This window comes from Nerophis ophidion, linkage group LG04 (genome assembly GCF_033978795.1).
Source record: "Nerophis ophidion isolate RoL-2023_Sa linkage group LG04, RoL_Noph_v1.0, whole genome shotgun sequence".
NCBI classification, from domain to species: domain Eukaryota; kingdom Metazoa; phylum Chordata; class Actinopteri; order Syngnathiformes; family Syngnathidae; genus Nerophis; species Nerophis ophidion.
Genome location: NC_084614.1, coordinates 78,584,439 through 78,608,906, shown reverse-complemented (window position 1 = coordinate 78,608,906; position 24,468 = coordinate 78,584,439). Strand labels below are relative to the sequence as shown.

General features: G+C 42.3%; 1 protein-coding gene across 4 annotated transcripts in view; it reads left to right on the top strand.

The window, feature by feature from the left end:
• The window catches only part of LOC133551926 (class I histocompatibility antigen, F10 alpha chain-like), a 30,747-nt gene extending 9,598 nt beyond the window's left edge, over nucleotides 1-21,149 (top strand). Inside the window, exons 2-6 of one of the 4 annotated variants that reach the window (XR_009806585.1) lie at nucleotides 17,739-18,005; nucleotides 18,257-18,535; nucleotides 19,540-19,848; nucleotides 20,014-20,744; nucleotides 20,856-21,149. Coding sequence is in view for 3 of the 4 variants with exons in the window: in XM_061899134.1 (XP_061755118.1) it covers nucleotides 17,739-18,005; nucleotides 18,257-18,535; nucleotides 19,540-19,848; nucleotides 20,014-20,180 (1,022 nt within the window). In the remaining variant the exon portion in view is untranslated. Of the gene's footprint in view, nucleotides 1-17,738; nucleotides 18,006-18,256; nucleotides 18,536-19,539; nucleotides 19,849-20,013 lie in introns of all 4 variants that reach the window. The other 3 variants (XM_061899136.1, XM_061899134.1, XM_061899135.1) reach the window with 3 other exon arrangements.
• The last annotated feature ends 3,319 nt before the right edge of the window (nucleotides 21,150-24,468 follow it).

Sequence of the window (24,468 nt, the reverse complement as noted above, 5' to 3'; positions counted from 1 at the left end):
TTTTAAATCATTCAAGTTTATTTCACAGAAAATTAGCACAGTAGACTTGTCTTGTTAATCGGTGTGACTTTAACTAAAATAATCTTGTTTTGTCACCAGAAAAATGGCTACAGCTAAAGCATCTGGTTTTGTTTCCAGAAAAAATAGTAACATTTCTGTATTTGTTTTCAGAAAGATGGCTGAAAATATCGGGTTTTGTTGCCCCATTTAGATTTTTTTCAAATATATTTCCATGTCTGTCCTGAGTCCTCCTCCAACTTGTTAGTCGGTTTGCCTTTTGCTAAAATACTCACTAATAGTCACTAGAAAAATGGCTAAAATAATCTGGTTTTGTTGCCACAATTTGATTTTTTCTCCCTAAACTTTTTTTTTTTTTCATGCACACATCTGACTGAAAATGACACACAATCCACTTTTATGTCAGGAGCCAGCAGTTGGGAACCACTGGTCAACTGTATAACAGTTACTGTAATATTTCCATGTCTGTCCAGAGTGATTGACCACTTTGCAAAAATGAAAAGGAGACGTTACAGTTTACTTCTCAGAAAATGATTCCCTGAACAGACACACAACAGTTGTTCATTTATTCTACTACTGTGGCTTTATTGTTTTGTGTATATTTTATAGTTGTGTGTATCTGAAATAGGATTAGCCACATTGCCATAAATGGAAATTAAATAATATAAAAGAACCCAGAGATGTAGGGGTGCTTTATTTTTGTTTTACTTTTGTAGATGTTAAATTTGCAGATGATTACTGCAATAAATATTTCAAAAAGATTCATTGCTCTTCCTTTTTGCTTTTACCAGTAGCAGTTTAGAAGTCTGGAGTAAAAAAGTGCACAAGTAGGTCAAATGCATGAGTTAATTTCAGGTGGTTCATCAAAGATCCATACAACATAATCTGATATGATTTCATAGTTTAAAGCACTATTTATGTATTTTTTATGATAAATAAGTGCTAAAAATGGTTTTGCTTGCGCGCTTTGCACGCTCACATGGATTATTTGTGCCCCAGGTGTGCCCCAGTACAGTATTAGGTCTAGTGACGCCCCTGGTGGAAATAATCCCTGGTTTACCGCTGCAATTGGAAACCTTCTCAAAGAGAGAGATGTTGCTTGGGCCAGGGCTCGAAAAACAAAGACAGAGGTTGACTGGCTTAGCTTTCGCCAGCTTAGAAATAAATGTACTTCGCTTGTTAAGAGAGCCAAGTCTGATTTTTACCTGCATGAATGCAAAAAACATATCAATGACCCCAAAAAGTTTTGGCAAACCATAAAAGCTTCTTTAAATCATGTGAAAACAAATGACTTTCCATGTCCTTTGATTACTCAATCTGGTACTTTGTCTGATAAGACAACTATATCAAATTGTTTTAATGAGTATTTAGTTTCTGCCGGATTTTTGTTTGAGTCGTTGAATCCTCAATCGTCAAATGTTGGTTTAACTAATGTTAATATCCCAAATACACCACAGGCTGTAATTAGACGCAGCACCTGCACTTGTGACTTCACACCTGTATCAGTATCTGAGGTATACAATGCACTAAAGAGCCTGGACACAACTAAAGCAGCAGGACCGGACCAAATTGAACCCTTTTTCTTAAAAGTGGCTGCTGATTTTATTGCTGAGCCTCTCTCGCATATTTTTAACCTCAGTCTAACAAGTAAAAGCATTCCAAAAATCTGGAAATCAGCCTTTGTTCTTCCCCTGCTAAAAGGGGGTGAACCCACAAATATAAATAATTACAGACCAATTTCTAAATTATGCATTTTAGCAAAATTGTTTGAGAAAATCATCAGTAACCAGCTAAATGAATTTTTTAGAATCAAACAATATTTTATCCCCATTTCAATCGGGTTTTAGAAAAGAGCATAGCACTATTACAGCTGCTCTTAAGGTCCTCAATGATTTAATCGAGGCTGTGGACGGCAGACATTTTGTTCCAGCACCGTTCACAGCTATAAGTCGTCTGTTTTCATCGCATAATTCCACAGTATTCTGGACACCTGTGTTGCTGAATCTTTTGCTATTTGTTCAATAAATAATGGAGACATCAAAGAAGAAAGCTGTAGGTGGGAAGCGGTGTATTGCGGCCGCCTTTAGCAACACAAAAACAGCCGGTGTTTCATTGTTTACATTCCCGAAAGATGACGTTGAAGCTTTACTATGGAACAGAGCGGTCAAGCAAACACGGCTGGATTGGACCACACACACAAAGTACAGTGTATTATGCAGCGGTCACTTTGAAAGATCGTGTTTCCAAGAGGGTCCCTTGTGAAGGGCAGAGATGGGCATCGCCACCATCCGTCGACTGGTGCGGGGCCGACCTTCAGGTTGTACAGTTACGACCATGTAATCTCACTTTAACACTAGTAACACAATAAGCAGATAAGGGAATTTCCTGAATTATCCTAGTAAATTTGTCTAATAATATCTGAATCGCTCCCACTGTAGTCTTTTTTTTTCTTTCTAGTCCTTCACTCTCACTTTCCTCATCCACAAATCTTTCATCCTCGCTCAAATTAATGGGGAAATCGTCGCTTTCTCGGTCCGAATCGCTCTCGCTGCTGGTGGCCATGATTGTATACAATGTTCAGATGTGAGGAGCTCCACAACCCGTGACGTCACGCGCACATCGTCTGCTACTTCCGGTACAGGCAAGGCTTTTTTATCAGCACCAAAAGTTGCTAACTTTATCGTCGATGTTCTCTACTAAATCCTTTCCGCAAAAATATGGCAATATCTGGAAATGATCAAGTATGACACATAGAATGGACCTGCTATCCCCGTTTAAATAAGAAAATCTCATTTCAGTAGGCCTTTAATGTTAGTGCGGCCCGCAAGTTTTATATGAACGGCGCTTGACAGCGTTGTGTTATTCGGGTCCAAAATGGCTCTTTCAACGTTCTGGGTTGCCTACCCTGCGTTGGTGGAAAAGCGGCAAATGAGTGAAAGCGACAGAGACGTTGCCATGGAGACGGGGGTTCACTTACGTGCCTGGCTGCAGTCACACCGCGACACCTGTCCGTCAGTAATAACAGTCCCCGATAACCTGGACCGATTCAAACCGTTATTTGCTTTTTTTTTTTCTTGTTTAGTTTGCATTGCCTCACACGATGAACACTACATATAAACACTCCGGGAGCCGTCACTTTTTTGCGCTCGCTATCCCGGTACTTTCCCGGCTATTATCCGCCGACCGCCGTGTTGCTGTAGGGAGGAAAAGCGGAGCGACGCACATTGCGGAAACAACATTATTCTCCGTGCGTGGGCTAAATACAAATATATTCCACAACCCCAAACATGTCTTTTTCAAAGCCTGCAGTGAAGAGAAGGGTTAGTGATGAGCAAAGACAATTCCAGGAAAAGTGGGAGATGCGATATTTCTTTGTTGAGCACAGGGGCACCCCGACGTGTCTTATTTGCACCCAGAAAGTTGCACAAGGGATACAATTTGAAACGTCATTATACAACTAGACATGCTGAGGAGTATGCAAAAAAAATAAATAAATACATCTTTTCTTGCGGCCCAGCCTCACTCAGACTCTGCATCCAGTGGCCCCCTGGTAAATTGAGTTTGAGACCCCTGGTCTAGAGTGTAGGCAGTGCTGTTAAGTTTCTCTGTGTGTGAATAAGTGGAGGAGGCGGAAACTTTGAGGCATGACGCAGCTGACTTGTTGATAAACTAGTTTGAGAAGAATGTTTTTGTTTTGCTCATAAGTGGATTGTACTTTTCAGTGGTGTAAATATTGACTATTGTGTGTGAAGTCCTACTAAAGGTGAACATTCAGTTTAAGAATTAGGCCATCAAGTTAAGATAAATGTAGTGATGGTGGGAAAAATGTGGATCAAGGATACTTTATTGAGTTGAGTTCACTTTTATTTTCTTACTTCCCCTCCTGAGAGATTGGCACCTTCTTGTGGTTATTTTGTGCTTAGTCTTCAGGTGGCACACCCAAGTTGCACAGGTGTGAAGGTAGAGGCCTGACAAAGTGCAATCCTCGTCTCCAGGATGGAGTTGGACTCATAGGGCCTGATTTATTAAAGGTTTGCGTGTACTAAAACACGTGCAAACCCGATAGCACACGCAGAGCTGATCTACTAAACCTGTGCAAAGTGGATTGTGTCTCTTAAGTGAGCAGAATAAGGCGTGCAATACATTTTGGGTCTCTGTCTTCATTAACATGCAAAATATATGCTGATCATTAAAACTCCCACAATACTGGGAGGAAATGTGAATATAATTATTTATCACGCCCAATATGATTTATCAACACTCACCGCTGTCGTGCCAGCACTATTTAGTTTTTCTTTAGTAACTGGGCACACTGACAGTTCCACACACGGCTGCAGGATCAGTGCTTGTGCTCCACAGACACACATTTTACAGACATCGTCTTTTCAGCAACATCATTTTATAGCTGCTAAAGGACTTAAGGGGCTAATTACAACCAATTTGATCGATGCGTTTTTGTGGCCTTTATTATTTTTTTAAATAATGTTCTTTTTTTCAATATACAAAACCCGAAATCAATGAAGTTGGGACGTTGTGTAAATGGTAAATAAAAACAGAAAACAATGATTTGCAAATCTTTTTCAACCCATATTCAATTGAATAGACTGCAAATACATGATACTAAACATTCAAACTGGAAAACTTTATTTTTTGAAGCACTAGCTCATTTGGAATTGCCTGCAACATGTTTGAAAAAAATGGCACAAGTGGCAAAAAAGACTGAGAAAGTTGAGGAATGCTCATCAAACACTTATTTGAAACATCCCACAGGTGAACGGGCTAATTGGGAACAGGTGGGTGCCATGACTGGGTATAAAAGCAGCTTCCATGAAACGTTTGTTCATTCACAAACAAGGATGGGGCGAGGGTCACCACTTCATGAACAAAAGTTTAAAAACAACATCTCTCAACTAGCTATTGCAAGGAATTTAGGGATTTCACCATCTGCGGTCCGTAATAAAATCAAAAGGTTCAGAGAATCTGGGTCAATCCCTGCACGTAAGCAGCAAGGCTGAAAACCAACATTGAATCCCCTTGACCTTCGATCCCTCAGGCGGTACTGCATCAAAAAGTGGCATCAGTGTGTAAAGGTTATCACCACATGGGCTCAGGAACACTTCAGAAAACCACTGCCAGTAACTACAGTTGGTTGCTACATCTGTAAGTACAAGTTAAAACTGTACTATTCAAAGCGAAAGCCAGTTATCAACAACACCCAGAAATTCTGCCAGCGTCGCTAAACCCGAGCTCATCCAAGATGGACTGATGCAAAGTGTAAAAGAGTTGTGCGGTTTGACGAGTCCACATTTCAAATTGTTTTTTGGAAACTGTGGACGTTGTGTCCTCCAGATCAAAGAGGAAAAGAACCATGCGGATAGTTCTAAGCGCAAAGTTGAAAAGCCAGCATCTGTGATGCCCAAGGCATGGGTAACTTGCACATCTGTGAAGGCACTATTAATACTGAAAGGTACATACAGGTTTTGGAGCAACATATGTTGTCATCCAAGCAACGTTATCATGGACGCCCCTGCTTATTTCAGCAATACAATGCCAAGCCACGTGTTACAACAGTGTGGCTTCGTAGTAAAAGAGTGAGGGTACTGGACTGGCCTGCCTGTAGTCCAGACCTGTCTCCCATTGAAAATGTGTGGCACATTATGAAGCCTAAAATACCACAAACGAGATCCCGGACTGTTGAACAACTTAAGCTGTAAATCAAGCAAGAATGGGAAATAATTCCACCTGAAAAGTTTAAAAAATCAGTCTCCTCAGTTCCCAAACGTTTACTGAGTGTTGTTAAAAGGAAAGGCCATGTAACACAGTGGTAAAAAATGCCCATGTGCCAACTTTTTTTGCACTGTGTTGCTGGCATTAATTTCTAAGATGATGAATATTTGCCAAAAAAAAAAAAGTTTCTCAGTTCGAACATTAAATATCTTGTATTTGCAGTCTATTCAATTGAATATGAGTTGAAAAGGATTTGCAAATCATTGTATTCTGTTTTTATTTTACGAATTACACTACGTGCCAACTTCACTGGTTTGGGGTTTTGGATATTAATTATGAAATGCTGTTCCTAGATTACATCCATGCTAATAAAAAAAAACTGCAATGATGTATTTTACAGACAAAAAGTTACACATTTTATCCCATGCTTGTGCAACAGCAAACATCTGGGCCCCTGTAGAGGGGGTCCAGACTGAGGCCAAGGGGACAAAAAACTCATAGCCATAGCACACATAAACATGTGTGCAAGAAAGAAACGTCAAAGAACACAAAGGACATTAAAGACTTTAAAAGATGAGAGCTGATGCAACCAGACGCAAAAGTAAAACAACAACAAAAAACAAACATATACACTCTGTGGTGTTCCACGCCAACGTCTGCTGTGGTGGGGGGAGTATGGCCGGAGACAGGAGCAGACCCAACAAAGCAACCAAGAGAGCCAAGTCCGCATGGATGAGCGAGGATAGATAGAAGGATAGTACTTTATTGATTCCTTCAGTAGAGTTCCCTCAGGAAAATTAAAAATTCCAGCAGCATTGTACAGAACTGAGGTCAAATTTAAAAAGTAAATCATAAATAAGAAGGGCATGTGTTATTGTTTTGCATCCCCTGTCATCCTCGTACAGGGGTGTCCAAAGTGTGGCCCGGGGGTAATTTTTTAACGGCCCTAAGCACTTTCTAAAAATACGATTAAAAAAATAACAAACCGAAAAAGTGCTATAAAAGAGCAAACAGGTGAAATGTGACAAGAAAATGTTGCAATGTTTACTCTAATAACACAAAGCTGCCATCTAGGCTGTTGTTTACTAAAAACATAATAATAAATCAAAATCAGCGTCATTATGGATTATTGACCTATTCAAGGCTCCAACGACGTCACATTAAATATTCCACTTTGGGATGTTTTTTGGGGAAAATGTTGCATGTTTTGTGTTTGCCATATTTAAAAAAAAAATTGTTTTCTTCTAGAAGACTTCTATGGAATTACAACAAAATGAACCCAGATTTCCCTCGCCCGGACGTGGGTCACCGGGGCCCCGCTCTGGAGCCAGGCCCGGAGTTGGGGCACGATGGCGAGCGCCTGGTGGTCGGGCCTGTCCCCATGGGGCCCGGCCGGGCACAGCCCGAAGAGGCAACGTGGGTCATCCCTCCAATGGGCTCACCACTCATAGGAGGGGCCATAGAGGTCGGGTGCAATGTGAGCTGGGCGACAGCCGAAGGCAGGGCACTTGGCGGTCCGATCCTCGGCTACAGAAGCTAGCTCTTGGGACGTGGAACGTCACCTCACTGGGGGGGAAGGAGCCTGAGCTAGTGCGCGAGGTAGAGAAGTTCTGGCTGGATATAGTCGGACTCACCTCGACGCACAGCAAGGGCTCTGGAACCAGTTCTCTCGAGAGGGACTGGACCCTCTTCCACTCTGGCGTTGCCGGCAGTGAGAGGCGACGGGCTGGGGTGGCAATTCTCGTTGCCCCCCGGCTCAAAGCCTGCACGTTTGAGTTCAACCCGGTGGACGAGAGGGTAGCTTCCCTTCGCCTTCGGGTGGGGGGGCGGGTCCTGACTGTTGTTTGTGCGTACGCACCAAACAGCAGTTCAGAATACCCACCCTTTTTGGGTACACTCGAGGGAGTACTGGAAAGTGCTCCTCCGGGTGATTCCCTTGTCCTACTGGGAGACTTCAACGCTCATGTTGGCAACGACAGTGAAACCTGGAGAGGCGTGATTGGGAAGAATGGTCGCCCGGATCTGAACCCGAGTGGTGTTTTGTTATTGGACTTTTGTGCTCGTCACAGTTTGTCGATAACAAACACCATGTTCAAACATAAGGGTGTCCATATGTGCACTTGGCACCAGGACACCCTAGGCCGCAGTTCCATGATCGACTTTGTAGTTGTGTCATCGGATTTGCGGCCTTATGTTTTGGACACTCGGGTGAAGAGAGGGGCGGAGCTTTCTACCGATTACCACCTGGTGGTGAGTTGGCTGCGATGGTGGGGGAGGATGCCGGACAGACCTGGCAGGCCCAAGCGCATTGTGAGGGTCTGCTGGGAACGTCTGGCAGAGTCTCCTGTCAGAGAGAGTTTCAATTCACACCTCCGGGAGAACTTTGGACATGTCACGAGGGAGTTGCGGGACATTGAGTCCGAGTGGACCATGTTCCGAACCTCTATTGTCGAGGCGGCTGATTGGAGCTGTGGCCGCAAGGTTGTTGGTGCCTGTCGTGGCGGTAATCCCAGAACCCGTTGGTGGATTCCAGCAGTGAGGGATGCCGTCAAGCTGAAGAAGGAGTCCTATCGGGTTCTTTTGGCTCATAGGACTCCGGAGGCAGTGGACGGGTACCGACGGGCCAAGCGGTGTGCAGCTTTAGCGGTCGCGGAGGCAAAAACTCGGACATGGGAAGAGTTCGGGGAAGCCATGGAAAACGACTTCCGGACGGCTTCGAAGCGATTCTGGACCACCATACGGCGCCTCAGGAAGGGGAAGCAGTGCACTATCAACACCGTGTATGGTGCGGATGGTGTTCTGCTGACTTCGACTGCGGATGTTGTGGATCGGTGGAGGGAATACTTCGAAGACCTCCTCAATCCCACCAACACGTCTTTCTTTGAGGAAGCGGTGCCTGGGGAACCTGTAGTGGACTCTCCTATTTCTGGGGCTGAGGTCGCTGAGGTAGTTAAAAAGCTCCTCGGCGGCAAGGCCCCGGGGGTGGATGAGATCCGCCCGGAGTTCCTTAAGGCTCTGGATGCTGTGGGGCTGTCTTGGTTGACAAGACTCTGCAGCATCGCGTGGACATCGGGGGCGGTACCTCTGGATTGGCAGACCGGGGTGGTGGTTCCTCTCTTTAAGAAGGGGGACCGGAGGGTGTGTTCCAACTATCGTGGGATCACACTCCTCAGCCTTCCCGGTAAGGTTTATTCAGGTGTACTGGAGAGGAGGCTTCGCCGGATAGTCGAACCTCGGATTCAGGAGGAACAGTGTGGTTTTCGTCCTGGTCGTGGAACTGTGGACCAGCTCTATACTCTCGGCAGGGTTCTTGAGGGTGCATGGGAGTTTGCCCAACTAGTCTACATGTGCTTTGTGGACTTGGAGAAGGCATTCGACCGTGTCCCTCGGGAAGTCCTGTGGGGAGTGCTCAGAGAGTATGGGGTACCGGACAGTCTTATTGTGGCGGTCCGCTCCCTGTACGATCAGTGTCAGAGCTTGGTCCGCATTGCCGGCAGTAAGTCGAACACATTCCCAGTGAGGGTTGGACTCCGCCAAGGCTGTCCTTTGTCACCGATTCTGTTCATAACTTTTATGGACAGAATTTCTAGGCGCAGTCAAGGCGTTGAGGGGTTCCGGTTTGGTGGCCATGGGATTAGGTCTCTGCTTTTTGCAGATGATGTAGTCCTGATGGCTTCATCTGGCCGGGATCTTCAGCTCTCACTGGATCGGTTCGCAGCCGAGTGTGAAGTGACCGGAATGAGAATCAGCACCTCCAAGTCCGAGTCCATGGTTCTCGCCCGGAAAAGGGTGGAGTGCCATCTCCGGGTTGGGGAGGAGACCCTGCCCCAAGTGGAGGAGTTCAAGTACCTAGGAGTCTTGTTCACGAGTGGGGGAAGAGTGGATCGTGAGATCGACAGGCGGATCGGTGCGGCGTCTTCAGTAATGCGGACGTTGTATCGATCCGTTGTGGTGAAGAAGGAGCTGAGCCGGAAGGCAAAGCTCTCAATTTACCGGTCGATCTACGTTCCCATCCTCACCTATGGTCATGAGCTTTGGGTCATGACCGAAAGGATAAGATCACGGGTACAAGCGGCCGAAATGAGTTTCCTCCGCCGGGTGGCGGGGCTCTCCCTTAGAGATAGGGTGAGAAGCTCTGCCATCCGGGAGGAGCTCAACGTAAAGCCGCTGCTCCTCCACATCGAGAGGAGTCAGATGAGGTGGTTCGGGCATCTGGTCAGGATGCCACCCGAACGCCTCCCTAGGGAGGTGTTTAGGGCACGTCCAGCTGGTAGGAGGCCACGGGGAAGACCCAGGACACGTTGGGAAGACTATGTCTCCCGGCTGGCCTGGGAACGCCTCGGGATCCCCCGGGAAGAGCTAGATGAAGTGGCTGGAGATAGGGAACTCTGGGCTTCCCTGCTTAGGCTGCTGCCCCCGCGACCCGACCTCGGATAAGCGGTAGATGATGGATGGATGGATGGATGTTTTCTTCTATAAAGCAGGGCCTATAAAAGAAAAAACATAAACACCAATAATACATATATATATATATATATATATATATAAACAAACAAAACCAGGAAGTGCAAAACGTGACTAAATGTCCAAAAACTAAACATTGCATGACCAAAACATAACTTACAGGCGTGACAGATACTTCGGCATGGAATTTAAAATTGCAATTTAGTAAACTAAAAAGGCCGTATTGGCATGTGTTGCAATGTTAATATTTCATCATTGATATATAACCTATCAGACCGCGTGGTCGCTAGTAGTAGGTTTCAGTAGGCCTTTAACACACACAAAAGCACCAATAATCAGTACCTTTGAGTACTGGTATTGATTGCCTGGTACCGGGAGTAAGATAGATGGACATTTTGGTGACGATATACGGTTTGGGTTCAGATGTTAACAGCACCCATCCGTAGTTGTAAATACAATTCTGCAAACTAACTGCAGAGGTCTTGAAAAAGAGGTCAACTTTGAAAAAAACGCTGACTCGCCGACACAATTAAGGCCCGCGCGGGCGCTCCCACGTGGTCCTTGTAACGAGGGCCTGCTGGAACACGCAGCTCCAGCCGGGGATCATTCCACTAATGCGCCTCCTCGTGTTGACGGCTTCAGCGCCACAAATCACCCGCCCGTTATCAGCGTGGTGCCAACGGTTAATCTCCCCGTCTGCGGCGGCCAACTACCGCGGGGTGACTCGACTTTTATTGTCGGGGAAGCGAAGAGCGTCGCGTTCTCCGGCTTCATTGCTGAGTCTGAACGGTGCAGGTTCGCCGGTGCTGACGGCGCTTTTTTTTTTTTTTTTTTTTAAAGCTTCCCTGAAGTCATCCACCCGGCTGGCAACAACTCGCCGGCGATAACATTGCTGGCCGACAGCGAGGTGGGGGGAGGGTTGGCACCTCCATTAAAAAAAACAAAACAAAAACCACACGCACGCACACAATAGAAAGCCACGGCAGAGCGTTAAAATGATATCAAAACATATGGCGATGGACATATAATATCAATAAAACATGCTTTCGATAAAACATTCTATAAAGTATTTGGCCAACCATCCAAATGATGAGAATCAGGTGTCCTAATCACTTGGCCCGGTGTATCAAATCAAGCACTTAGGCATGGAGACTGTTTCTACAAACATTTGTGAAAGAATGGGCCGCTTTCAGTGATTTCCAGCGTGAAACTGTCATAGGACGCCACCTGTGCAACAAATCCAGTTGTGAAATTTCCTCGCTCCTAAATATTCCAAAGTCGACTTTATCCCAAGAAAAGTGAAGGGTTTGGGAACAACAGCAACTCAGCCACGTAAACTGACAAGAGACGTCAGCGGACGCTGAAGCGCATAGTGCAAAGACTTTATGCACAGTCAGTTGCTGCAGAGCTCCAAACCTTTCAATTAGCCCAAGTACAGTACGCAGAGAGCTTCATGGAATGGGTTTCCATGGCCAGGCAGCTGCATCTAAGCCATAAATCACCAAGGCCAATGCAAAGCATTGGATGCAGTGGTGTATAGCATGTCGCCACTGGACTCTAGAGCAGTGGAGACTCCTTCTCTGGACTGATCCATCCATCTATTCATTTTCTGCCACTAATTCCCTTTTTGGGGTCGTTGGCGCCTATCTCAGCTACAATCGGGCGGAAGGCGGGGTACACCCTGGACAAGTCGCCACCTCATCGCAGTCTCCGGACTGATGAATCATGCTTTCCCATCTGGCAGTCTCACGGACCAGTCTGGGTTTGGAGGTTGCCAGGAGAACGCTACATTTCAGACTGCATTGGGCCGTATGTGAAATTTGGTGGAGGAGGAATTAAGGTGTGGGGTTGTTTTTCAGGAGTTGGCCCCTTTGTTACAGTGAAATGAACGTTGACTGCTCCAGGATAGCAAAACATTTTGGACAATTCCATGGGATGGCACTTCAAGTTCATATGTGAGTAAAGGCAGGTGGCCAAATACTTTTGGCAATATAGTATATATATATATATATATATATATATATATATATATATATATATATATATATATATATATAAAATTGACGGATGTATCTTAAGTTGATCTGAAGACAATTGTGTTTAAAGTAAACAGTAAAAACAATATATTTTTTTTATTTCTAATGACTAGGACACTTTTGGATCCCCAATGATTTTAGTAGGATTTTTTTTTGTGTCATTGCTAAAAAAAAAATAATAAATTAAAATCAATGTTTAATTTACTCCATCACCCGAAACATAAAGCTTAGCAAACCAGCCACAATTAAGTGTATTCCCGGGGGCAGAGCACCTGACATTGAAGCTAATCTTAGGGAGCTGACTCGCAACAGGACTAGTAAACACGTACGAATGGCTAACCGCACCACTAGTTATGCGAACATAGTTGTACACGTTGGCTCCAATGACGTTAGGATGAGACAATCAGAGATTACAAAGAGAAACATAACCAGGGCTTGTAATCTCGCTAGAAAGATGTCCAGGCATCGAGTAATTGTCTCTGGCCCCCTGCCTGGGAGAGGCAATGATGAGAGATATAGCAGATTAGTCTCTCTTAACAAGTGGCTGGATAGCTTCTGTAGAAAACAGGGATTTACGTTTATTGATAATTGGCCCTCTTTCTGGGGCAAACCTGGCTTGCTGAGGAGAGACGGCCTTCACCCTAACCAGAAAGGCGCTATCCTCTAATCTCGGAACATAGATTTCGCATTGAGCCACATTTGACTAACCGCACTAGTGCAAGCCCGGTCACAGGCAATTACAGAGCCTGCTAGCCTGGGTATGGAGTCAGTTAAGTTAGAACTAGCCAGCGCCAGGCTGGATAATCCCTGTACACATAGCAATTTTCTTAGAACAATACACAACTCACATAATGGTTTTTCTGCTATGACTATGACTACGTCAGAGTTAGACATGCGTTCTACTGAGGTGGCAAATTATGATGCGTTCAGTTTATCGCAGCACCAAGTAGACAATCTGAAAATTCCCCTCATATCAATTCCTAGATATGGTCGTAATTATTTTAAGTGCACTGCGCATAATAAACGCAACATTATTAATATTGCTACTACGGATCATTTTATCAACAGCTCCTTAAAACCGCCCACTACCTATAATGTTGGGTTTTCTAAACATCAGATAATTGTCTCCCAAAACGTTATTAGTTAATGAGGGTCATCCCCTCCCTTGTGGAGGGGGTCTGGTCCGATGACCATGGATGAAATACTGGCTGTCCAGAGTCGAGACCCAGGATGGACCGCTCACCTGTGTATCGGTTGGGGACATCTCTACGCTGCTGATCCGCCTTGCTTGGGATGGTTTCCTGTGGACGGGACTCTCCCTGCAGTCTCGGATCCGCTTTGAACTGAACTCCCGCGGCTGTGTTGGAGCCACTATGGATTGAACTTTCACATTATCATGTTAGACCCGCTCGACATCCATTGCTTTTGGTCCCCTAGAGGGGAGGCGGGAGGGGTTGACCACATTTGAGGTCCTCTCCAAGGTTTCTCATAGTCATCATTGTCACTGGCGTCCCACTGGGTGTGAGTTTTCCTTGCTCTTATGTGGGTTCTTCCGAGGATGTCGTAGTCGTAGTGGTTTGTACAGTCCTTTGAGACATTTGTGATTTAGGGCTATATAAATAAACATTGATTGATTGATTGATGCGTTGAAATTTTTAAGCCTCCAATTATTATATACTCTAAATTATTCCACTTTAAAATTCTATTGGGGGAAACTATTGCATATTTTGTGTTTTTTTCCATAACAAAACAGGGTTTTCTTTGACACAAAAGGGCATACAACTTAAATCTTTGAAAAGGTTATATTGACAGATAGACCTAATGTTGATCTACAGATTTAAACTCCAAAATGCCTGTAAAAAAAGAATATTTTATATAAGGAATTTATAAAAAATAGAACTTTAGTAAATGAAAATAAATATAAAAAATATAAAAATAAACTAATCAATATAATCAGAATGTGTGAAAAAGATTATTATATAAATAAACTGGAATATAACAAGAATAATATAAGAGGTGTATGGAAAATATTAAATGGTATTATTAGAAATAAAACTGATGATAATCAATACCCACCATACTTTGTGGAAAATAACAACATGATTAAGGATAAGGAGGTGATAGTAAATACATTTAATGATTATTTTATAAATATTGGACCGAAACTAGCAGAAGAGATAAAGGTAGAAGGGACAAAAATAGATGCAGCAGATTATATCGACCCAAACCCTAAAACAATGTTTTTAAAACCAGTAGTAGAAAGAGAAATCAGGGACATAGTCAAAAGTTTTAAGAACAAAACAAGCAAAGATGTGGATGATATAGACATGCAAACTTTAAAGTATGTGATAGATGGAATTAGTGCTCCATTAGCGTATCTATTTAACCTTTCATTTGAAATGGGAGTATTTCCTCAACTAATGAAAATTGCAAAAGTTGTTCCTATTCACAAAGCGGGAGACGGACACTTATTCACAAACTACAGACCAATCTCAATATTACCACAGTTCTCCAAAATATTAGAAAATATATTTATAAATAGATTCGATGGCTTTGTAGAAAAAAATGAATTATTAACAGATAGGCAGTATGGTTTCAGGAATAATCGATCAATTGATTTAATTGAAGAAATAACTGATAGTATTGATAAAAATAAATATACAATAGGAGTATTCTTAGATCTTAAGAAGGCTTTTGATACAGTAGACCATAGTGTTCTTATTAGAAAAATGGAAAAATATGGTTTTAGGAGTATTGTTCTGGAATGGATAAAAAGTTATTTATCTGATAGAAAGCAGTTTGTACAGATATCACAAAAAAAATCATGTTGGTTAAATATTAAATGTGGGGTACCACAGGGGTCAGTCTTAGGGCCCAAGATGTTCATCATGTATATAAATGATATTTGTAAAGTAACTGAAAACCTTAAATATGTGTTATTGGCGGATGACACCAATGTACTCTGTTCTGATGTGGACTTGCAGCAGCTCCTGAGGACCGTCACCATGGAGATGTGTAAACTAAAAAAATGGTTTGATGCTAATAAATTATCATTAAACCTAAATAAAACTAACTTTATGTTATTTGGAAATAAGAGAAATGATATAGATGTAAAGTTATATATAGACAATGTAAGTATAGAAAGAGTAAACAAAATCAAATTTTTGGGTGTGATCTTGGACCACAGGATCTGCTGGAAGTCACACATTACATACATCAAAGGGAAGTCACACGTTACATACATCAAAGGGAAGTTGGGGAGAAGTATTGCTGTCCTGGGTAAAACAAGGCACATTCTTCATCAAAAAACATTACACACTCTTTATTGTACACTTGTTTTACCATATTTGAGTTACTGTCTAGAAGTTTGGGGAAATACATACAGGACGAACATCCAACCACTATTCATAATGCCAAAAAGGGCCATCAGACTGATACATAACACAGGACCCCGAGAACACACTAATGGATTATTTATAAAAACATTTGATTTAAAACTACCAGATCTCATCCAACTCAAGACTGCCCAAATGATTTATAAAGCAAGTAAAGATTGACTTCCAACAGGGTTACAGAAGATTTTTTACAAAGAGAAGGGAATTACAATTTAAGAGGAGAACTACTTTTTAAGATCCAATATTGTAGAACAACGCAGAAACGAATGAGTATAACAATAGCAGGGGTTAAAATATGGAACTGTTTAAAGGATGAAATAAAACACAGCACCAACATAAACCAGTTTAAAAAGCTTTTTAAATCATTTATCATTAGTAAATATAAGAAAGAAGAGCAAACATTGTTTTAGAAAGACAATAATATATAATATGTATATAAATACAATTTATGATTTCATAATTATACATATAGGTTATATTAAAATGTATATATTACCACTTTATATGGAATTTAAATAAATTGTGTATATATATATGTATATATATATATATATATATATATATATATATATATATAAGTGTACAAATGTATATGTTTGATTTAAATGTTAAACTGTGTATATGAGACGTGTGCTACATATATGTTGCTTATATATTGTTTAAAAAAAAAAGTAATATAAGTGAAGCATGTTTTGGATTTTATATATTTTGAACCTTGTTCTTGTTGTGATGGGGTAGGTTTATATAAGCGTTGCTTCAACCTACACCCTTTCGGCTCAATCATTGCTCAAATGAGTGTTTTTTTCTTTTTTTGTTGTTGTTCTTTGTTTTATGTGAAGATTGCCGAAATAAAATACATTGATTGATAAACCTGGAATAATAATAATACAAAATAATGACACATTTTAAATATTTTTTTGACCAAAATCCTTTGGGGTCCCTGGGATGAAGCCTGAGTGGAGGCCTAAATGTATATTTTTATACATATATTGAATATGTTATATAGCAAAGTAAAAGTTGTGTTTCTTATCTAAGTAAATGTAACTCGTTACTACTCACCTACGTGGATAAGTGTGTTCACCTTTGACAGGTACGACAAAATAAAAATAAAAATAAAAATGATCACCATCGAGTTTAGGTGACTTGAAACAAGCATGCATTCAATGTTTGGCTTTACCGTGTCTACTTTTACTTTCACTTTCTTTGATATTCTGCCAGCAGAAGCGTCTGCCTCACACTTTTCCCCCACGTTCAGTTCCTGGTTCATTTTTCCTGTTTGCGAGTCAAGCGAGTGTTCGTCACTTTTGTCTTTCTCTGGGGGATTAAAAGTGGCAAACATCTTTTTGTTTCGCGCTGACATCATGAACTTGTTTTTATTCTTTCTTCTGGTCGTGCAAATGCACAGCGTGACGCCTGGTAAGTCCTTTTTATAAGTTTATAAATTGTTATTCATAAATCCTCTTTGTGCCTTCACTTATTTGACTTCTGAGAGTTTCTGTTACTTATTAATTAAATTATTGTTGTATTATTTAAGCCCTTTATTACTTAATCCTGGTTCTTTTTTTAACATATTTTATTGTTTTCCCTTTTTCCTACTTAAAATTTAAAATGTTCCAAGAAGGTTACAGAAGCACAGAAATCCGTTTTGGCTCTTTATTTATTTTGACTTTAGTGTTTCTTATTCAAAGACTTATTTTTTCCAAGGCTTGTAAGAACGAACACAAATCTTCAAACACGGAAGTGTCAGAAACTAATCAAGTGTAGTAACATCACCCCGCCACAAGATGTCAGTAAGAGTCGACATCAAATGGGCAGAACAGGTTGTGTTCAACTCTGTTGTACTTTTTATTCAGCCTCCATTGTAGAAAATATATGTTTATTTTTAAAATGTTCAAACTGTCAACAGATGTTAGTAATATTATTAATGTGTTGTATTTGTCATAGAACATGTGAGTCTTGACTGTGATATCTAGCAGTGTTTGATGTTCACTTTAAGACCCGACTGAAGACGGAAGGAGCTAAAATATTCACAGTGCAAGATTGTTGAACATGAAACAAAATAATAAAAAGTCATCCTGTTGTTGTTTTCTTCTTTCAGTGATTCACACGCTGCAGTATTTCCACACTGCGTCCTCTCAAGTTCCAAACTTCCCAGAGTATGTGAGTGTTGGTTATGTTGATGGAGTTCAGATTTCTCACTATGACAGCAACAGCAGGAAAGCAGAAGCCAAACAGGACTGGATGAACAAAATCACAGCAGAGGATCCAAAATACTGGCAGAGACAAACAGAGTTCAGTGTTGTTAATGAGTTGACTGGCAAAAACAACCTTGAAGTTGGTAAGAAGCGTTTCAACCAAACTGGAGGTTTGTTTATGTTGAACTTTCTACTACTTAAATGTATTTGATGTACTCTTTTTATACTGTAGTAAACACACATTACTGCACTGATACTTGTCTCTGTCCATCCCATAATAACCTACACTAATACTGTGTGTGTGTGTGTGTGTGTGTGTGTGTGTGTGTGTGTGTGTGTGTGTGTGTGTGTGTGTGTGTGTGTGTGTGTGTGTGTGTGTGTGTGTGTGTCACTCTGCTTTACAACACTGTGTGTGTCTCAGGTGTTCACATTCTCCAGTTGATGTATGGATGTGAATGGAATGATGAGACTGATGAAGTTAAAGGTTGGTATCAGCAAGGTTATGATGGAGAAGATTTCATATCGTTGGACATGAAGACATGGACATTTACTGCAGCAAAACAACAAGCTTTCCCCGACAAACTCAAGTGGGACCAGGACAAACATCTACTAGAATACATTAAGTTTTACTACACTGAGTATTGTCCTTCTTACTTGAAGAAGTATGTGAACAATGGGAAGGAGGTCCTAATGAGAACAGGTATAAACACAACATGTACTTTCACCTTTTAACTTGTTAGCACTCCCCCTATAGGAACATTACTGACATTACACCCTGTCTCTTTATACTCTTCTCTCTTTCTCTCACCTTCTCTCCATCTTTACCTTCGTTCTCTCCATCTTTACCTCATTCTCACCTTCTCTCCATCTTTACCTCCATCCACACCTTCTCTCCATATTTACCTCCATTCTCTCCTTTTCCCTCCATTTTTACCTCCATCCTAACTTCCTCTCCATCTTTACCTCATTCTCTCCATCTTTACCTCATTTTCTCCATTTTTACCTCATTCTCACCTTCTCTCCATATTTACCTCCGTTCTCTCCTTTTCCCTCCATTTTTACCTCCATCCTCATGTTCTCTCCATCTTTACCTCATTCTCAACTTCTCTCCATCTTTACCTCCATCCACACCTCATCTCCATATTTACCTCCGTTCTCTCCTTCTCTCCATCTTTACTTTCATCCACACCTTCTCTCCATCTTTACCTTCATCCAAACCTCTCTATTTGTACCTCCATTTTCTCTATCTTTAATTCCATCCTCATATTCTCTCCATCTTTACCTCCCTCCACACCTTCTCCCCATCTTTACCTCCGTTCTCATCTTCTCTCCATCCTTACCTCCGTTCTCATCTTCTCTCCATCTTTAACGTCATCCAAACCTTCTCTCTGTACCTCCATTTTCTCCATCGACACCTTCTTTCCATCGACACCTTCACTCCATCTTTACCTCTGTTCTCATCTTTTCTCCATCTTTACCTCCATCCACACTTTCTCTCCATCTTTACCTCCATTATTACATTCTCTCCATCTTTACTTTAATCCACACCTTCTCTCCATCTTTACTTCCATTCTCTTCTTTTCTCTCCATCTTCACCTCCATCCCCACCTTCTCTCCATCTTTACCTCCATCCCCACCTTCTCTCCATCCCCACCTTCTCCCCACGTTGTCCTGTGTTCACACGTGACATCACTTCCTGTGCAGAGCTTCCAGAGGTGTTCCTGCTCCAGAAGACGCCGTCCTCTCCGGTCAGCTGCATGGCGACAGGTTTCTACCCCGACGGTGCCGACCTGTTTTGGAGGAAAGACGGCGAGCAGATCTTCGAGGACGTGGAGCACGGAGAGATACTCCCCAACCACGACGGAACCTTCCAGATGTCGGTGGCGCTGAAAGTGGAGGTGACGGCCGACGTGGAGGGCAAGTACGAATGTGTGTTTCAGCTGTCAGGCGTCAAGGAGGACTTGGTCACCAAGCTGGAGAGAAGAAGCATCCTGAGCAACGCAAGCCATGAAGGTGAGAAAGACACATTTAGTTGGAGATGTTTCCCATCACAAGTCCACCTGTCACCATTATTGATCCATGTCACCATGACAACGCTTGACGTCTGCATGCAAAGTAGTCATGAAGGTTTCCTCTTCATGCTTTGTCACTCCACTTGTGCTTTTTTGCTCTCCACAGACAACTTGAGCGTCGCCCTCGCTGCCACGGCGGCGGTCCTCGCTGTGGCGGCCATCATCATCATCATCATCATCATGGTCATGGTCAGGCGTCACAGAAACAGACAAGGTGAGGGACGCCAATGTCCTCTGTCTTCTTCTTCTCGGTGCACTCGGTCCAGGCCGTGAGTTGATGCTTTCATCCGGGCTGCAAAGGTGCGGCCATCTTTTAGTTGCCTTCCAGCCAAACACTCAAAGATCCACAGAGACAGAGCGCACACTCTCACGTAGAAACACGGCGTGACGTGAGGGGAAAAGTCCACTTCACCTTGTTTCTCTTTCATTTCAGCCCAGTACGATCCAGCTGGTAAGTAAAACATCTTTTCTTTGAGCCGCAAGAAACAAAGCCGTGGTGAAGCGTCACTCACATGGAGGTCTGATGTGGACCTTTGTTACAAGTTTAGCCGGGAAAGCCCAACTGGAGCTGACTCCTTCACAATAAAAGTCCCTCCTGTGAGCACACGCAATACAAAGTCTGGCATATCTCACTTTTGACAGGAGTCCTCATGATGAGGATCAGCCAAATGAGACATCAAGTGTGCTGACTCGTCATGTTTCCAAGTCACACCTCAAAGATCTGATGTGAGTGACGAGGCACCTTCTGGATGTTCTTCCTTCACCGTTTGCGTTTGTCCCGCAGCTCGCCACGGCGGCGTGGAGCTCGACGAGAACGTGCAGGCGGCTGAAGGCTGAGTAAGCTCACATGGACTGTCTGCACCTCCAAATGTTCTTGTGTGAAGATGATGTTCAACTTGGATTCACCTGCTTCTGTCGGGAATGTGCTGAGTGGTCTTCTTCCTCCAGGATGCTTTGTGCACTGGAACACAGGGAGATGTCTCCATCGCTGAGGGACGTCATCACACTCGGAGATGAGATGGAGATGTGCTTTGTTCTTCGTCCGACTGCTCCTCACGCTATTCCATGTATTCTTCTTTGGCCGTTAAAAGACTTTCAAGATCAAACGTTGGTGGCTGTAAAATCGCACGTTTCATGGCCTTGACGTCATGACGAGGATTTCTTCTTTTCTTTCAATGGCCGCTGCTTATGATCAATATCACATTGTGTCACATCTCTGTCAATAAATCCGTTTTTCCTCCACTCGCCTCGCACTGCTTTCTTGGGGACCAGGAAGAGTCTCAGTCATAAAAATGGTAGAAGTAGGTCATTTTTGTTTATGTTTTTACTTTTTCATTCAACACTTAAATCCCTTGATCAATTTCAGGTTTATCCGTCCTTATCAGTCTTTTTTTTTCATAACTTACGCCATTTTTGTCAAAACCTTGTTTTGTTATGGCAAAAGCACAAAATAATAGTTTTTACTCAACTTAATTGCAATCTTAAATAGGTCAATATTTCATAACATCATCGATTTTAATTCATTATTTTTTTTGAGCAATGACAATTAAAACTTGTCCCACTGAAATTATTAGGATCCAAACGGGCCCCACTCATAAAAATAAGTCAAACATTATTTTTTACTTTCAACACTTAAGTCCTTCGATAAATTTCAGATCCATCCCTCGTTTCTGTGACGACCTGTCACGTCAGGTGTCACGCGGTCTGTTTGCGTTTGTGTTTATCTCCTAGTCAGCGCTCTTATTTTGGTCCCACTTCCTGTTTGTCTCCCTGAGCCCTTTTCCCTCCTCACCTGTCGCTGATTGGCAGCCTGGCCACACCTGGTCATGGGGTGAGGGTGATGGGTCAAATGCAGAGGAAAATCTCACCACACCTAGTGTGTGTGTGACAATCATTGGTACTTTTACTTTAATCAACTGGCTTCTATTTATGCCTGCCTCGCCCTCCAGTCAGGGCTCAAGGATTGTTTTGTGAAACGTTACTTTGGTTTTTCTGTATGCTGCTTATGCTTCTGTGCACTTCCCTGCTGCACCACCTTGTGCTCCCTGTGGGAATTAAAAGACTCTCACCCGCACGTCGTCCTCCTGTCTCCTGCATCTTGGGGTCACAACTAGAGCAGCCATGCAAGTACGTGACAGCTTCTTCATTTCTGTTTTTTTTTTTTTTTGCCCTATTAGTCAAAACCCCTTTTTTTTTGTAGGATAAACACAAAATATCCTATAAAAATACTCTTAAGTCAAATTTTGTATGTGACGTAATTGGAGCCATGACTAGTTTAAATAATTTGTAACAACATTGAGTTTGATTCATTATTATTTTTGAGCAATGACAGCTTTAAAGAGAAAACAACCTGCATGGCAGCTTTATTAGACTCAACAATGCAACTTTTCTTTGTTCCATTTCACATGTTTTCACCTCTTTTATTCCACTATTTAGTTTTTTTATACACTATATGTAGAATGTGTCGTGTATGAGCTTATATGGGACATAATGTATAATATTTCTATTTCTTTTTTTCTTTTTCATGCCTTTTTAACCTGAGTCTTTCAAGCAAAATTGTTCCAAAAATCAGCAAACCCGCCTTTCTTCTTCCTCCGTCAAAAGTAGGTGAATCCACAAATATAAATAACTACAGACCGATTTCCAAATTGGGTTAATGTTGAATGTCCAATCCAAGATGGCCGACAGGACTGTCTTTTGTTTGTCTGCTTGTCAAAGTGGTCTGAATTTCTATGTGTTTTAGTCTCTTTTTTTAGCCGATTTAAGTAAATTGCACTAGTTTTAAGCGTAACAATTGATGAATGAAGGCTTACTTCCAAAAAGTGGTATTTCTGACTGCTTTTGTTGGATTTGGAAATCTGGAGGCCTCTGACCTGCAGAAGCCGGGGGATGTTTTGCTAGCTGAAATTTTGGCCTTCCATCTGCCACAGTCTGGATCTATACTAGTCTCAGCTTGGCCTTCCACTACCTACAGTCTGAGTCGACTGGCTTCATCTTGGCCTTCCGTCTTCCACGGCCTGGATCCATCTTAGCCTCAGACTGACTAAAGCTGGGCCTCTGCTAGCCTTAGCTTGGTCTTCCAACTCTTGTAGCTTGGACATCTGAACTTTGATTATTGGACCTGGGTAGGTAGTAAAACAATTTAACAATGACTTTGACAAAAGCTCTCTATTTAATATTAATGCTTTTTCCTGGACTTGTTTTCTGCAATTGTAGTGGGGTACCTGACCAGGTGCTCCGCCAACCTTTAACTCTACCAAACGCAATAACAATCACCTGGTCCTTTGAAACTACAGCATTTACACAAAGGTTATTGATATCCACATGTGGGTCAGTGCTAAATAATTCTAACCAGCTTCAGTTATGGTGTATTTCTGTGCTAAACAGATGGTTTTCTCCTTCTGATATTACTCATTTTGATATTGTGAAGCCAAATAATGTTGTCATGAGGTCACCTTGCCATATGAAACGGAAAATCTTTATATTGCTCTTACTTCTGCTATCAGGCAATGTGCAACCAAATCCAGGCCCAGCTTTATACAACATCAGTACTCCTGGTGAACTTAGAGCTAGGTCAGGTCTTGGTTTAATTCATTCAAATATTACAATCCTACTGCCAAAATTCGACTTAGTCAAAATTTGGATTCAAACAACCACCCGGTGGGCACCCGTCCTTAGTTCAACGTCGAGGTGACGTTGAAATTACGTCGCGACGTCACTCAACCATATCCCGACCAAATCACAACCAACTGACCCCACCACACCATATGTTGCAAATCTGGTTTGTTTTCATCATTGGGGGACATCGTCTATTTAACGTCCTTTCAACGTGTACAATTCAACTTGCCAACCATTCCGCGCGCATCGGCCATTTGCGACAGTTTTCAACGAAAGCGCCGCTTGATGGCAGCGTGAACTAAAAGCCAAGCTTGTGCGCATGCGTGCTGAAGTACTTCCTTTCCAATCCAGCAAGCAAGACGAAGAGCGAAGATTTGAAGCGGAAATCGAACTATTTCACTGCAAAGAAAACCATCGACGTCCATAAAGATTCAGGTTTGTACCTTGAGATAATACTGCTTATTTATATCGATATCATTTTGGCCCTTTTCACAAGAGGGTTGCAGGAAAACGAGAAATGTATCTCACGCCTATTCTCAACGTTTATTTTGACTGTATAAACTGGACCTGAGCAAACTTTTTTTTTTCTCCCCAAGCAGACAACTAACAATTTGTTCCCCCACCTGCCCAAAAGCAAACAATTGTTTTTCCAGGTTTAGTTCAGTTTAGGGGTGGTTTAGCTCGGTTGGTAGAGCGGCCGTGCCAGCAACTTGAGGGTTGCAGGTTCGATTCCCGCTTCCGCCATCCTAGTCACTGCCGTTGTGTCCTTGGGCAAGACACTTTACCCACCTGCTCCCAGTGCCACCCACACTGGTTTGAATGTAACTTAGATATTGGGTTTCACTATGTAAAGTGCTTTGAGTCACTAAAGAAAAAGCGCTATATAAATGTAATTCACTTCACTTCAGGTTAACACAAAAAAACATTTTTTTTTTGGTTCTGT